Below are 16,960 nucleotides of genomic sequence, written 5' to 3'. Positions count from 1 at the left end.
GCATTCCATAAATGAACAGTTCAGTGTATTGTCTTTTTGTGTCTGTGTATAATCTTAATATCTCTGTTATCCAAAGCATTACAATGTTACCTAGTCTTGTTACATATAATGTTCCATTGTTCTGACTTTTTTTATCTTGTCTACAGTAGCTTTCAGTTCAACTCTGGGAAAACGTCTGCTGTCAAAGTGCTTCTTAAAATCTGAAAATATATGTCTAGATTTTCCATGCTGTACAGCTTCTCATCACATGTATTTAGAAGATGATGATTAGGGTTGGAAGAGACCTCAGGAGGTCATCTAATCCAATCCCCTGATCAAAGCAGGACCAACCCCAACTAAGTCATCCCAGCCAGGGCTTTGTCAAGCCAGGCCTTAAAAACCTCTAAGGATGGAGATTCTACCATCTCCCCAGGTAACCCATTCCAGTGCTTCCCCATCCTCCCAGTGAAATAGTTTTTTCCTAATATCCAACCTAGACCTCCCCCACTGCAGCTTGAGACCATTGCTCCTTATTCTGTCATCTGCCACCACTGAGAACAGCCTAGCTCCATCCTCTTTAGAACCCCTCCTTCGGGTAGTTGAAGGCTGCTATCAAATCCCCCCTCACTCTTCTCTTCTGCAGACTAAATAAGTCCAGTTCCCTCAGCCTCTCCTCATAAGTCATGTACCCCAGCCCTCTAATCATTTTCTTTGCCCTCTGCAGGACGTGATCATTCCCCTCTATTCAACAATGGTGAGGCCTCATCTGAAGTACTGTGTCCAGTTTTGGGCCCCACACTATAAGAAGGATGTGGAAAAATTGGAAAGAGTCCAGCGGAGGGCAACAAAAATGATTAGGGGGCTGGAACACAGGACTTATGAGGAAAGGCTGAGGGAACTGGAATTGTTTAGTCTGCAGAAGAGAAGAATGAGGGGGGATTTGATAGCTGCTTTCAACTACCTGAAAGGGGGTTCCAAAGAGGATGGCTCTAGACTGTTCTCAGTGGCACCAGATGACAAAACAAGGAGTAATGGTCTCAAGTTGCAGTGGGGGAGGTTTAGGTTGGATATTAGGAAAAACTTTTTCACTAGGAGGGTGGTGAAGCACTGGAATGGGTTACCTAGGGAAGTGGTGGAATCTCCTTCCTTAGAGGTTTTTAAGGTCAGGCTTGACAAAGCCCTGGCTGGGATGATTTAGTTGGGGATTGGTCCTGCTTTGAGCAGGGGGTTGGTCTAGATGACCTCCTGAGGTCCCTTCCAACCCTGATATTCTATGATTCTATGACTCTCTCCAATCTGTCCACATCATTTCTGTAGCGGAGGGCCCAAAACTGGATGCAGTACTCCAGGTGTGGCCTCACCAGTGCCGAATAGAGGGGAATAATCACTTCCCTAGATCTGCTGGCAATGCTCCTACTAATGCAGCCCAATATACTGTGAGCCTTCTTGTCAACAGTGTGCCCTTGTTGCCTCATTTGCAGCTTCTCATCCATTTGTAATCCCCAGGTCCTTTTCTGCAGAACTGCTGCTTAGCCAGTTGGTCCCCAGCCTGTAGCAGTGCATGGGGTTCTTCCGTCCTAAGTGCAGGACTCTGAACTTGTCCTTGTTGAACCTCATCAGATTTCTTTTGGCCCAAACCTCCAATTTGTCTAGGTCACTCTGGACCCTATCCCTATCCTCCAGCGTATCTACCTCTCCCCCAGTTTAGTGTCATCCGTGAATTTGCTGAGGGTGCAATCCGTCCCATTATCCATGAAGATGTTGAGCAAAACCAGCCCCAGGACTGACCCCTGGGGCACTCTGCTTGATACCGGCTGCCAACTAGTGAAGCTATTGATCACTGCCCTCTGAGCCCGATGATCTAGCCAGCTTTTTATCTACCTTATAGTCCATTCATCCAATCCATTCTTCTTTAACTTGCTGGCAAGAATACTGTGGGAGACTGTATCAAAAGCTTTGCTAAAGTCAAGGTATGTCACGTCCATTGATTTCCCCATATCCACAGAGCCAGTTATCTCATCATAGAAGGCAATCAGGTTGGTCAGGCATGACTTTTCCTTGGTGAATCCATATTGACTGTTCATGATCACCTTCCTCTCCTTCAAGAGCTTCAATATGGATTCCCTGAGGACCTGCTGCATGATTTTTCTAGGGACTAAGGTGAGGCTGACTGGCCTGTAGTTCCCCAGATTCTCCTTCTTCAAAGATTGGCACTATATTTGCCTTTTTCCAAGTGTCTGGGACCTCCCCCAATCACCATGACTTTTTCAAATTAATGACCAATGGCTCTGCAATCACATCAGCCAACTCCCTCCACACCCTCGGATGCATTGGATCTGGCCCCATGGACTTGTGCATGTCCAGCTTTTCTAAATAGTCTTTAACCTGCTCTTTCACCTCTGAGGGCTACTCACCTCCTCCCAATACATACATATATATCCATATTTGTGTGGCATCTTTTATTTTGCACAACTAAATACACAATTCTTCTGGCTATTTTTAGCTGCTTAGATGTAGCTGTGTTGGTAGATGATATGTTTTTATGATTCATTGATTTGAAAAGAACAGTTGTAACTCCCTTAAAGCATGCATCAGTGTTCTGTTCCACTGCTACTCCATATGCTTTATGCCCAGATCGTACAGCCCTCTGATGTCTAACAGTTTTAATGCCACTGATATAGAGTAACCTGTGGGTTCTGTGACATTTGTGTAAAATGTAGTACTTCTGTTGTGGATTTGTTTGCTTATTTAAATCTAATATCTAAAGAGCTGAGGTTTTTTGATGCTAACCTTAAGCTCAGTGGTGCTTCAAGTCTGCATGAGTACCTTTAGCCCAAAGAAATTCTAATCCAACTGCCAAAGGGCAAAGTGACCTTTTTAATAAACAACTTTCCTGAATTTGGCTGCTAGTAATATGCTCAGAGTAGGTTTCCTGAATCAAAACAATGGTGATTGGCTAGTCACATAAGAGTTCATGTGTCTGTAAAAACTTAATTTTTTTGATATCTAAGAGTATTTCTTCACTTCAGAATTAACTGGGAATCTTCTGAGATGTTGCCCTTTACCGGCTCTCCCACCAGAAAACAAATCTTTCACCCAAATTTAGTTGTGCTCTAAACCCAGGCTAGTTGGCCCTGCTGGAGTATAGGCTAGGCTCAGGTTCTGCTTTCACTTGAGCTGGTAACCCACCCATTTTGCAGTGAGGACACAAGCTAAATTGCTCACGTGCTGGTAGTCTTCTAGTGCCTTCCCACAATTTGCTCCATGTGCTCCTAAGGACAGAGAAGTTCTCCCACAGTTCACTGGGAAAGAATCCCAGAGCAGTTCAGCTTATTGCAGCACCAAGAACCAGAGGATGTGCCCCCAGCACCGCTAGTGAGAGACATGGGTCAGTGTAGCACCAGTGAAGACACTAACTTGGGTAGGGCTTTGCAGTATGGTTGCTTAGACCTGGGCTAGGTGACCTTGGGTTCTGAATCCGATCACCTGAGTTAACTCTGCAGTGAAGATATACCCTCATTGTGTTAGAGGAACTGGTTCAAGAGTTAAACCTTAACATAGCTCTTACTTTGAAAGCAATTAAATTACTACCCAACATGAATTTGTCTTCAGCATTTACCAGGTGCAAATCACTATAATGTCTAGGTGTGAAAATACAATTTCAAGAAAAGCATAATCACCCAGTTGGACATTGCTCTTGCTGTCCTACAGTGTGGCCTCTTAAACTTGATTTTCTTTCCTGCTCTTCCTAGTATAACAAATTTGCTGCTATGAAAAGTGTGGCCTGTGACCTGGGGTGCCTGGAGTAGCCCAGACTGAAAATGCCAAGGTCAGGACAGGCTGTGAAAGGAGAGCGGATTCTCCCAAAACTGGTGGTTAACCCTATAGTTTGATTCACCAATCAGTCACAAAATTGTGCTTTTGATCCCCCACGCTGGTTATCCAGAAGTTTAAAAATAAATAAATATCACAACCCCCTTTATTGCATTCCAGTTTCTGGCTCCCAATCGGTGACTAAGTCCAGTAAAGTGAGACGTTAATTAAAACTCTGTTCACTTTACAAAATGTTCTTCTTATCCCCAAAGGACCAGACACAGTACCAGATCAATACTTGTTTGGATCTTACCCAAAATACAACTCTGCCAGCCAATCCTTTATTATCTAAAACTAAATGTTTTATTATATAAGAAAAGAAATAAGAGAAGAGAGTTGTTAAAGAGTCAAAGTAATTAGATACATGTACGTATGACTTCAGAGTTCATATATCAGGTTCTTAACAGCACTGGAGAGTTTGGTGGCTTGTAAAGTATCTGTGGACCACATCCAAAGCTTGGATGGGTCTATCAGTCCTTTTTTCAAAGCTTCAATTTGTAGAAAACTCACTCCAGAGGTGAGAAGCAGGATTGAAGACAAACCGGAGATGATGCAGCTGCCTTTTTATATCCTTTGCCATGTGGCTTGTATATCCTTTGTCCCAAACACAAGCTCACGGCACAAGGGCATGGAAAAGTATTTGGAGTCCCCTGTCCAGAAGCATATCCCTACATGTCCCCCTGACTAGGTGTAGCCCCTAGTTTCTCTCAATGGGTTCGTTGTACAGCTGATTGCCCTTGATGGGCCATCAAGCAGGCTGGATAGTGCTGATGCCCATCTGTCTGGGGGTGTCTCCCAGAAACACAGGACAAGTTTGAGATACAGATATAGCACACACATTTATAATTCATGATACGAAGATTAGATATAGATCGATATAACAATATTATCATATTTAGCAGATTATAACTTTTCCACTGACGCCATGTAAGGTGTATATACTGTATACTATTCATTGCTGTTTTGTAATATTGGTATCAGTATTTTAAATGTTCACCCATATTCCATGCAGTGGGGGCAAAGCATAATTTTGAGAAGAGTAAAAACTTGAGATTGAGGTGGCAGGGACTCAATTTGGAGAAGAATGAGACAATTCTGATTGGAATCTGTCTGCCATTTCTCATGGGTTTGCAAGATAGAGGAATTGGAGGTGGTGGTGGGTTGGATTCTAAGTTTCTTTTGGATGGTCAGAAAGCATAAGAAAGGTTTGTTCCATCGCTGCTTGGCCAGAAGGTTATCACTCTTTCCAACTGTGACCTCACTTCAGTTTTCCAGGCCTTTACTGCCTTGAGATTGGATCATTGTAATGTGCTCTGTGGTATTATACTTCAAGACCACTTGGAGACTCCAGCTTCTGCAGATTGTAGTGGGTCTGCTTGCTAAGCTTGGCACCTCATGGAGAGCATACATTACACCTGGATCTGCACTGGCTCTTTGTTTCCAGGTGTAATTCAATGTGTTGATTCAAATCAATAAAAGCCCTAAGTGGTTTGGGACCTAATTACTTGAGAAACTGCCTCTCTCCTTGTGCGATACCTTGTCAGTTAAAAAAACACATGGCACACAAGCTGGTAGTCCCCTGGTTTTAAACCGCTAGGGTGTGCTGGCAGAGTGTTTTCATAGAAGGCCCCGGCATCTGGAATGCCTTCTTAGTCTGACAGAGTCCAAGCACACTGAACTTCAGGCATGCTCCAAGGCTATAGGCTGAAGCTTTTGAGAAGGGTGGGATAGAGAGGGTTAAATGGATTGATGTTTAATTTTGAATGGATGACTGTAAAAAGTTCATGATTTATTTAGTAAGGTTTGTAAGTAGTTTTTTATTTTACATGTGCTTAAAACAATATATGGTGCATCTTTTTACAAATGTAAATACAGTGCAAGTGTGAGGAGTACTAATGCAATGACAGCCTTACTGACTTGTCCCCTAGATTGCTGCGTTTTACATATGGACCTTCATTTCCTCCATTTAAAATTCCTGATGAAGATGCCAGTCTGATTCCTCCTGAAATGGACAACGAGTGCATTGCACAGACTTGGTTTCGCTTTTTACATATGCTGAGGTAATGTCATACTTATAAATGAACATGGTATAAAGCATGCAAGAATATCAACAAATCCATGTTGGATGTGAGTGAAGTTATCCCAGGAAGCAGAGAGAACTAATGTTAAGTGTCTGAAATGAATAAAGACTACTAAAAGTGCTCATTGTGACAGTGCAACAAGAACAAGGGCTGCGAGTGGGAGTTAGAACACTTTTTTCTCGTACAACTTTGAACTTACTGGTTTTTGCAGAATTTAAGAGTCTGCCTAAAAAAACAACAACTCTAACTTATGATTTGGAGAAAAAATTGCAAATGTGATCTGACTGTCTTATGAGATTGTAAGCAGGAAGACTAAAACAATAGCTCTAGGAGATGTGAATTGCTTCCATTCGTCTCAGTGGGGTATTAAATAATCTTTGTAGGTCACGTTTTTTAAAATGGGTGTACATCCTTTTTTTTGTTTGTTTATGTTGTTCTTCAAGTGCTTGTTCATGTGCATTCCAATGTAGGTGTGCATGTACCACCATGGGAAAGTGCCCCCCCCCCCACCCTCCACAGTGGTATCCTTCAGGTCGGCTCTGGTGCCCCTGGAGTCGTGCCCTCATAGCGCTGGCATATAGGGGCCTGCCACCCCACCACTTCTTCAGTTCCTTTTTACCACCCGTGATGGTTGCTGGAACTTCCGCTCGTCCCTTGTGTTCTGCAAATGCCTTTTTTCAGTGGACGTTTTCAGTAAAAATTGTAAATAGTTACTGTTAGGATTAAGTTAGTAGTTAGCTAAGTAGTGTAATATAGGTAGTCACGATCCCCGCTTAGCGGGGCTAGGCCGCCCTACACCACAGTATGCCTTGGTCCCAAGGGTTCAAATCATGTGTGGCATGCCACAAACCGACGTCGGTTAGTGACCCACACGATAGCTGTCTTAAGTGCCTGGGAGAGGCCCACGTGCAGGAATGGTGCAGGATCGTCAGACCCAGGACAAAAATGGACAGGGACGCTAGACTTAAGTTTCCCCCATATGGAAGCAGCGCTCCGTCCCCCTTCGGAGCTGCTCAGGGGGAATCGGAACCATGTACTTCTAGGTTAGTAAGAAGTGCTCTGAAGTCTCTCAGGGTGGTGCAGTGCCGTTCCACATCCCCGATATCAAGAAAGGACTTTGCCACTGATGGTTTGGGGCTTCCAGCACCGATGTAAGTCCCCAGCACAGAGGAAATCAACTCTGGCACGGGACTCTCGGCACCGCACACAATCGCCGGTGCCTAAGAAAAAGCAAAAAAAGACGGACTGGAGGCACTCTCCAGCCCCAAGCTCTGCAGGCGATAGGGCTTCTGGTAGAGTGCAACCCATGCTGGGCCACTTGGAGGCGCAAACAGGGTGTGCAGCATCGTCGACTCCAGCCCTGGAAAGGGTGTCTTTGAGTCTAGTACCATTGGACTCCCCGCCAAGGGAGAGCCACTGCGGCGTGACAGCCCTGGCTTTACCATCTATGCCCGAGGCTGTGGGGGACCTCCTTTTCCCCATGATGCCACCATCCTCGGCCATTCGGGAGCAGTCAGTGGCCGCACCAGAACTGAGGGCCACCATGGCACCGAGACAGGTGCTGGTGAAGGGCAAGCTGGTCATGATGGCGTGGCACAGATCCCCTCATTCATGGCACCACTCTCTGGCACTGGTCGGCAGTGCCCCGCCTTGGTTGCCAAGAAGCCACTCCTCAGTCTCAGATTCGGGAGCAGAGTCCTAAGCCTCACGCAGGAGCAGACGTTGCTCCGATAGGCAGCACTCTGCGACTGGACATGGGCCAGGGAATGCTGCTGGTGGCATGGCCACTAGCACAATGGCAAATGCCCCTGCAGTGGCCATTTTGAAATCCCTGAGCATTCCAACCTATCCAGGGGTCCCAGTCCATAAGATTGTATTCTGCAATATTGACAGCACGAGCTCCCCAGCCATCTCTCTTGGAACAGGGATCGGTCCCCCTCTGCCGAGCCTGGTGCTGATCAGGAGGATGCTCCCTCACAGGACCCATCTGGAGCAGAGGGAGAAATACAGGGCCAGGTGCCTGTGCAGGCTTCTCCATCTTCCCCTCTCAACGAGGCAGTGGTGGGAACAGCTATGGTGCCCACCCAGGAGGATTATAGGGTGCACCAAGAACTCCTGAGGAGGGTAGCCCAGAACCTGGGCATTCAACCAGATGAGTTCTCTGAATCCTCCCATGCCTTAGTGGATATTATAATGGCCTCAGGACCATCATGGGTAGCCCTGCCATTGAAGGATGCCATCCTGGAGCCTATAAAAGTTCTCTGGCAGACTCCCACATCCCTCCAACCTACTGCTAAGAGGATGGAGAGGAAGTACTTTGTTCCTCCCAAGGGGTATACATTTTTGTATATTACCCTCCCTCCCCAACAGGCTCTCTGGTTGTTTCTGTGGTGAACAAAAGGGAGAGACAGAGGCAACAGGGGCCAAGCCCTAAGGCCAAAGATGCCAAAAAACTCAACTTTTTTGGCAGAAAGGTCTACTCTACTGAGCCACCAGCTCAGGATTGCCAACCACCCAATGCTCCTGGGTTGGTATGACTTTAATTCCTGGAGTGCTATGGCAAAGTTCAGGGAGCTCTTGCTGCAGGAATCCGGAGGTGAGTTTTCGGCCGTAGTGGAGGAAGACAAAGCGGTGGCCACGGCGTCCCTCCAGGCGGCTCTGGACACAGTAGCCTTCTCCATGGCTTCGGTGGTAGTGGTCATGAGGGTCTGCCCTATGAGGTCCAGCAGGCAATCCAGGACCTGTTGTTTGAAGACAAATCACTCTCTTCAGAGCAAACTGATTTGAAGCGCCATAGCTTGAAAGACTCGAGGGCTACTCTGAAATCCTTGGGTCTACATACACCAGCTCCTGCTAGGAAGCACTATAAGCCCCAACCAATGGCCAGGTTCTACCCTCCGCAGAAGAGACAGGAATACAGCAGGAAAAAGAACAGGCTATAGAAGGAGACCTCTATCCCAATCCTCGTCTGCCTGAGCACCTGCCCCCCAAGACATTTGGCGGTGTCTAAACAGGCCTTTTGAGGGTACACCTGAGGATGGCGTACCAGGACAGTGTCTGGAGCCTATTTCCCCTACGTCTGTGGACCGGTTGTCCCACTTCTATCAGGCGTGGGCCTGCATTACCATGGATTGCTGGGTGCTGTGCATGGTAGAAGTGGGATACACTCTTCAATTCAGTTGTTCCCCTCCTTCCCACCCTCCCTGTCCTCCTTCAGGGACCCTTCTCATGAGAGACTTCTAGCCCAGTGGTCTCCAAACTTTTTTGATCGCGCACCCCTATCAGTAAAAAAATTTTTGAGCATGCACCCCCTGCCGCGCCGGCTCTACCATTTTTGCCGAAGCGCCAAAAAAAAAAGCCGTTCGGACTCCCGCCCGAACTGCCGAAGCACAAAAAAAAAGCTCCTCCAGCCGCGCACCCCCAAGGATCCTCTTTGGCACCCCCTGGGATGCACGCACCCCACTTTGGAGACCACTGTTCTAGCCAAAGAGGTGCAGTTGCTCCTAATCCATGGGAGCAGTGCTGGAGTTTCCACCAGTGCTAAGGGGTTGAGGGTTCTACTCCCGTTACTTCCTAATCCCAAAGACCAATGGCAGCTGTGACCCAGGGTGCCTGGGACAGCCCTCACTGAAAATGCCAAGGTCAGGGCAGGCTGCAAAAGAGTGCAGACACTCCCAAAACTGGTGGTTAACACTGAAGTTAAACTCACCAACCAGTCACAAACTGTGCTACTGATCCCCCACACTGATTTTCAAGAAGCTAAAAAAAGAAATCATACCGCCCCCTTTATTGCATTCCAGTTCTCTGGCTCCCAATCAGCACCTAGGTCCAGTACAGTGAGAAGTTATTTAAAAACTTTGCTCACATCTACAAAATGTTCTTTTGACCCCAAAGGGTCAGCCACGTTACTAGGTCAATATTAGTTTGGATCTTCCCCAAAATACCACACTGCCAGCCAGTCCTTTAGTGTTTATATTATAAGGGAAAAAAGAAAACCAAGAAGAGAGTTGTTAAGTGATAAAGCACTCAGATACATACAGAGACTTCAAAGTCCATCTATGAGGTTCTTAGCAGCATTGGTGAGTTTGCTGGCTTGAAAGTCCCTCTGGAATACATCCACAGCTTAGATAGGTCTTTCAGCGCTTTGTTTGTAGGAAAGTTACTCCAGAGGTAAGAAGCAGGAATGAAGACAAAATTGAGACAATGCAGCTGCTCTTTATATTCCTTTTGCCATGTGGCTTGTACTTCCTGTGTCCCAAACACAAGCTTCACAGCACGTGGAAAAGCCTTGGAGGAGTTCTCTGTCCATAGGCATGCCCCTACAAGTCCTGCTGACTCCTAAAGTGTATTCCCTGGCTCCTTTCAATGGGTTCATTGTACAGCTGAACCCTTGATGGGCCGTCAAACTGGCATCAGCACTGCCTAGCCGATCTCTCTGGGGTGTCACACAGAACAAGTTTGAAATACAGATATACATATCTATAACTCACGATACAAAGGTGATACAAACACACAAACAAGATTATCATACTTGGCAAATTATAACATTTTCACGGATACCTTACACGGCATATCTGAAGATTCCTTACAATTTTATAATATTGGTATCAATAGTCTTATAAATGTCTCTCATATTTCATACAGCATCACAGCGACCTCAGAATGATTGTTGGATTTGCAAAACCTCAACAGATTCATGAAGAAACTGAAGTTCTGCATGGTCTCCTTGGCCTCCATTATCCGCTGTCTGGATCCAGGGGACTGGTACGCCATCCTCATTTAAAGGACATATATTTCTAGATTGCTATCTTTCAAGGGCAGAAGGTACTTACGATTTGTGGTAAACCACAGACATTACCAGTTTACGGTACTCCATTTCGGTCTGTCAGCAGCTCCATGGGTGTTCACGAAGTGCATGAGAGTTGTTGCAGCCTTCCTGAGGAGACAAGGGGTGCTGGTGTCAGAGATTGGTCCAGGGACCATATGGAAACAGATGTAAAACTGATACAGTCAACTTTTCAGGACCTGGGACTGTTGACAAATATGCAAAAATCCACTTTTTCCCCAGTTCAAATAATAGAATTCATAGGAGCAGTCCTCCATGCAAACCAGGCCAGAGCTTTTCTCCCAGAAAGTCAGCTCAGAGCTATAGAGGCACTCCTAAAGAGCCTGAGAGATCACTCCATCACCACAGCAAGAAACTGCTTGAAGCTTCTGGGGCATATGGCATCATGCACCCACGTGGTGCAATGCACAAGACTGCGATTAAGACCTCTCCAGTCTTGGTTGGCGTCACCTGGACAAGGTGGTCTCATTTTCCTCTGTTTGGTGATTTCCACCCTCCTTTGGTGTCTGGACCTGAAGACGGTGTGTGCAGGAGTCCCGTTCTTGAGACCTCCACCGTCAAGGTCTCTTGTCATAGACGCGTCGGAGATGGGATGGGGGGCCCACCTAGGGACCTTCAGGACTCAAGGCCGCTGATCCCCCAGAGGAACTTGAGTTGCACATCAGTGTGAGAGAATTGAGGGCAGTGCGCCTAGCCTGCCAAGCTTTCCAACCGCATCTGGAGGGCAACTGCGTGTCTGTCCTCACAGACAACACAACAGCAATATTTTACATAAACAAGCAGGGCAGAGCTCGCTCCTCTCCCCTATGTGAGAAGGTTTGTGCCTATGGGATTTCTGTATAGCCCATTCCATTCACCTCAAAGCCTCCTACCTCCCAGGGTCGCAGAACAAGTTAGTGGATCATCTCAGCAAATCCTTTTCCAACCATCACGAGTGGTCCATTCGCGCAGACATCATGTTTTTCAGAGATGGGGATTCCCCCAGGTAGATCTGTTCGCAATGAAGTACAACAGGAAGTGTCTTCAGTTCTGCTCCTTCCTAGGCCACAGTTTTGGGTTCGCTCACAGACACCAGGTCTTCTCTACATTCCCTCCCACTCCTCTCATACTCAGGGCCCTCCTGAAGGTCAGAAGGGATAGGACAGGGCTGATCCTGATGGGCCGGGTCTGGCCTGGCCGCACAGGCACTGGTTCACCACCCTCCTAGATCTCTCGATGGACATCTCCATCACCCTACCACTATTTCTGGACTTGATCTTTCAAGATCACGGTCGCCTATGTTACCCAAACTTTAAATCGCTCCACCTCACAGCATGGAAGCTCCATGGCTGAACCCAGCAGAATGGGCTTGCTCAGGGCCGGTTCATGAAGTGTTCTTGGGTAGCAGGAAGCCGTCTTCTAGGGCCACTTACCTGGCAAAGTGAAAGAGATTCTCGATCTAGTCGATGCAGAAGGGTGTTTCGCCTACTGAGTCATCACTGCCCTTCATTTTAGATTATCTGCTTCACTTAAAGCAGGAGTGTCTAATGGGGTCATCCATAAGCATCCATCTAGCTGCAATCTCTGCATTTCACCCTTGGGTGGGCGGCCGGCCTTCTCAAACTCAATCTGTGAATGGCTGTACCCACAGGTATCTCAATATGGTGCTGACTAGGCTAACAGGATATCTATTCGAGCCAATGGCAACATGCTCCCTGTTCTATCTGTCTTGGAAGGTGGCTTTCCTAGTCGCCATTACTTCTGCCAGAAGGGTCTCAGAGATCCAGGCTCTTATCTCCAAGCCACTGTATAATGTCTTCTTCAAGGACAAGGTACAGCTGTGGCCACACCCATCCTTTCTACCAAAGGTGGTCTGTCAATTCCATAGTAACCAGGACCTCTTTTTGCCAGTCTTCTGTCCTAATCCACACACAAACAGAGGAACAGAGACTCCACTTACTGGATGTGAGGTGTGCGCTCGCTTTCTGTGTAGAGGGGACCAAGCCCTTTAGGAAGACTGCCCAGCTATTCATACCTATTGCAGACAGAACAAAAGGCCAGCCAGTCTCAGCCCAGAGAATGTCATCATGGATCACTTTCTGTATCCGCTCATGCTATGACCTCTAGCAAAGCTCCCAGATCCTCAGTTGACAGCCCACTCTACGAGAGCTCAAGCATTGTCGGCGGCCTTCGTGGCACAAGTTCCAATCGGGGTATTTGTAGAGCGGCAACTTGGTCGTCAGTCCACATGTTCGTGTCACACTATGCCATCATCCAACAAGCCAGAGATGATGTGGGCTTCGGCTGAGCGGTACTTCAGTCAGCATGCTAATGAACTCCAAGCCTTCCACCTGCATAATTGCTTGGAAGTCACCTACATTGCAATGGACATGAGCAAGCACTTGAAGGAAAAAAAAACAAAAAACGGTTACTAACCTTCCATAACTGTTGTTCTTCGAGATGTGTTGCTCATGTCCTTCCACATCCCAGACTCCTGCGCCTCTGTTGGAGTTAGCTGGCAAGAAGGAATCGGCAGGGTGACAGGCCCCTGTATACTGGCGCTATGAGGGCACAGATACCGCTGAGGGGTAACTTTCTGGCGGTGGTGCACGCGGTGTGTTGGAATGGACATGAGCAACACATCTTGAAGAACAGCAGTTACGGAAGGTTAGTAACCGTTTATCTATGACGAAGACCTGGAAGGTTGTTACAGTATGTGTATTTCTTGTTTTTTAAATCAGAAATATCCAAATACCTCAGGTTTGGTCTGCATTGGTTTAGTTAAAGAATCTTTAGGCATTCCTTGTGAACTATGATATCTTATGAATGGCTGTTATATCTTAACATTTTAGCTACAGGAAATTTTTATTTAACTAGTTATTGCAGTTATATAGGTGTTACTGTTAAAACTGTTTTTGTTTATTACTAACTAAAAATCCCTTTCCCTTCCCCACCCCCTTTCAATTGCTCACCTCTCATTCCTGGTCCTCTTGATGTCACCATTGGGCTAGTCCTCCATTTGCCGTACCCTTCCAGCCTCGACAGGTTTTCAAGGGTTTTGTATCAATCATAAGGGGGGAGGCACAAATTTTTCCTTTGTAGGTCTTCTTTAGCAGGTCTGAAATCTGATGGCAGCAATTTAAATATTCTTAAGTGCCATCTCAACCCTCTACAAAGCAGAGCATTAGATTTGGTCACTGCTCTATAATGCTTAATTTCAATATTTTATTTGCTGCCCATCATTTTAGAAGAAATACCCTAATGAGGGCTACGATTCTTAACCAGTGTTAGGTTCTGTTAGCTAGTCAGAATCTGGATGGAAAAGACCTTCTCTGTAACTGATCCATCCCTCTGCAATTGCAGGATTGTTATCTACAATGTATTCTCTAGATCTTCATCAGGTTTAATTTGAGATGGTAGCTCCATTCATTGACCGTGATTATAATTGATGATTTTTATAAAACCAAGTTTTTATAAAACTTCAGGTCAGTAGAAATGTTTCTATGCTTTCTAAAAAAAATTATAATAAAAATAATTATAACACCTGAAAGCATGCTCTTGCAGCCTTAAAAACCAAAATGTTGTAGCATTAAGACTCTGAAAGTGAAACTGATTTTAGTTGTCCAAGCTGAGAGAATAACCAGAAACAATTCTCTTATTATCTAAGATGTTGGCAAAGAAATTAGTTTTGTAAAACCAAACCATCTTAAATTGAGTGTCCTTTTAAATTTTCTTAAGTTACACACACTGTCTGACTATCAAAGGTTGCATGTTTGGGTTTTAAGTTTTTAACTGCTACGAGTACACTAACATGTGGTGGTGTTTTTGTTTTTTGTTTTTTTTTTAATAGTAATCCAGTGGATTTGAGTAACCCAGCCATTATAAGCTCTACCCCCAAATTTCAGGAGCAGTTTCTGAATGTGAGTGGAATGACTCAAGAATTGAATCAGTATCCCTGCCTTAAACATCTGCCTCATATATTCTTTCGTGCCATGCGTGGGATCAGCTGTTTAGTGGATGCGTTCCTAGGTAATCTTTCCACTTATTTGTGTATAGTTAGAACATCACCTATCTGTCATAATTTAATACAAGACTTCAAGTAATTTTTGTTTATGCTTTTAGGTCTGGATTTTCAGAATTGTGTGCATGTGTGTGTGTTTTTTTTTTTTTTTCATGCACAACTAACGCTATTGCACACATTCTCACAGCGAATTTACCTGCAAATGGCAAATAAGACTTCTAACTGGCCAGTTATGTGCATAGTTATTACATTTGCGTGAATCATCCTACAAATGTGTACACAGTTCTGAAAAGCTGGGCTTAATACAGTATGGCCAAAATTGGTAAACTGGGCCTCCAAAATCAGGCCTCTAAAGGTATGTCTACACTACCTGCCGGATCGGCGGGCAGTGATCGATCCAGTGGGGGTCGATTTATCATGTCTAGTCTAAAACGTGATAAATCGACCCCCGAGCGCTTTCCCATCGACTCCTGTATTCAACCACTGCGAGAGGTGCAGGCAGCAGTCGACTCACTGCGGTGAAGACCCCGCAGTAAGTCGATCTAAGTACGTCGACTTCAGCTACGTTATTCATGTAGCTGAAGTTGCGTAACTTAGATATTTTTTTTCCTTCCCCCCCTCCCCCCCTCTGTGTAGAACAGGGCTAAGTCACCTTGTTTTTCAGAGGTTCTGAGCACCAACAATTTAATTTATAAAGCTCTGAGGCACAGTGCTTATTACTATGAAGTACTGTCTTTGATTGTATTGCTATTGCAATACAAATTAATAATCATTGAAGTCCATGAGATGCTCAGCATTGGTGGAAAGTGAGCCACTTTTATTTAGATGCCTCTTAGGAGTCTAATTTAGGCCCCCAGGTTTAAAAATGTTGTTTGGTAACATGATATAATTTATGTAGAGTTTTTGAAGTATTAGGCATTATGCCTCTTACCTTCTTGAAGGTTTAGCTAGACTTAAAACTTCCTCAGAGTTCTGTGTGCTATATTGTACTTCAGATCTTACTGCCCCTTCTCTACTTTTTGACTGACGTTTTTAATATTAACAAACAAATAATCTGTTATGACTCCAGAAGTCTGAACTGATAAAAACAGGTTGTGGTAGACTATAGAATAAATACATGTTACTACTATGCTCAGGAAAAAAAAGTTAATCTTTAACATAATGCTACCTAGTTTACATTTCCTCCTTTGAAGGAACCTGGACAGTTTAGTTCCCTCAAATAAAAAGAAAAATCTTAATTGCCACACTGCTTTTATAAAGCAACGAATATTCTTTTGACTAGTAATACTTGTTTATATTAACATGTAATATTTGTATACTACTAATCCGTTTTCACTAGCATGTTGCTTGTTGCAAACATAATTCAATGAGCATATATTTCATTTTCTAAAGAATGGCTTTATTAAATGCTTCTATTGTATATTGCAGAAAGCAGCAAATTAATTTCTTTCTTCTCTAGGAGTTGCAGCCTTTACGAACAGTGGGTGTGAAAGATTACCCAGATATGGTATTAAGTCTTGACTCTTGTTGCACTCATTTTGGTAGCAAGAATCTGGGCAGAAGGGTTGATAACTAATACTGATGTACCAAACAATGTTGTAAAAGCTGCAGTATTCTGTCATTATTTGTAAAAGTATTGTTTCAATTTTTGTATAATAAGAAATATTTGAATTTGCTAAAAGGACATTGTTATGGTATGGTGACTTAAAAATGTTAACTATTTACTATAGCCTTGAAGAGATCTAAAATTGAAATCTGTTCCAATTTTTTTACCCATTGGTTTATCAGAGGGCTGGTCACGGGGCTGGTGTTTTGTTTTGTTTTGTTTTGCTTTTAAACAAAGCTCTGAAGTATTTGATGTTTAAAACATTATACATAAATTGCAGTGACTTTGCAAACAGATGTAGAGTAAAACTTTCACATTGGAACAAACTTCCAAATGCATCAACTTTTAAAAATATTTGTATTAACATGTTTTCTGTTTTACATAATCTTACTCAGGATTACAACATTTTGATCCCTAAACTATCGCTGCTGCTTATCTGAGCTTCAGTGAAGTCATAACATTGCAATTGTGCTGCAATAACCATGCTAGGAATGATGTCATAAATGAAGAATTATGACCTCACTGCAGGATCTAATAGAAGCTGGGCGTTGAGGAATGTGGACTTTTTAAAATCA

At 44.6% G+C, this 16,960-nt stretch overlaps 1 protein-coding gene across 2 annotated transcripts in view; it reads left to right on the top strand.

Moving 5' to 3' along the window:
- RALGAPB (Ral GTPase activating protein non-catalytic beta subunit) overlaps window positions 1–16,960 on the top strand; it is a 123,052-nt gene that overhangs the window by 24,374 nt on the left and 81,718 nt on the right. For both annotated transcript variants that reach the window (XM_024209925.2, XM_024209924.2), the window contains exons 6-7: window positions 5,781–5,912; window positions 14,609–14,787. In XM_024209925.2, the coding sequence (XP_024065693.1) occupies window positions 5,781–5,912; window positions 14,609–14,787 (311 nt within the window). The remainder of the gene's footprint in view (window positions 1–5,780; window positions 5,913–14,608; window positions 14,788–16,960) is intronic.

This window comes from Terrapene carolina, unplaced genomic scaffold (assembly GCF_002925995.2).
Source record: "Terrapene carolina triunguis isolate 2854851 unplaced genomic scaffold, T_m_triunguis-2.0 Scaffold233, whole genome shotgun sequence".
Classification (NCBI taxonomy): Eukaryota; Metazoa; Chordata; order Testudines; family Emydidae; genus Terrapene; species Terrapene triunguis.
This window is presented reverse-complemented; position numbering and strand designations above follow the sequence as displayed.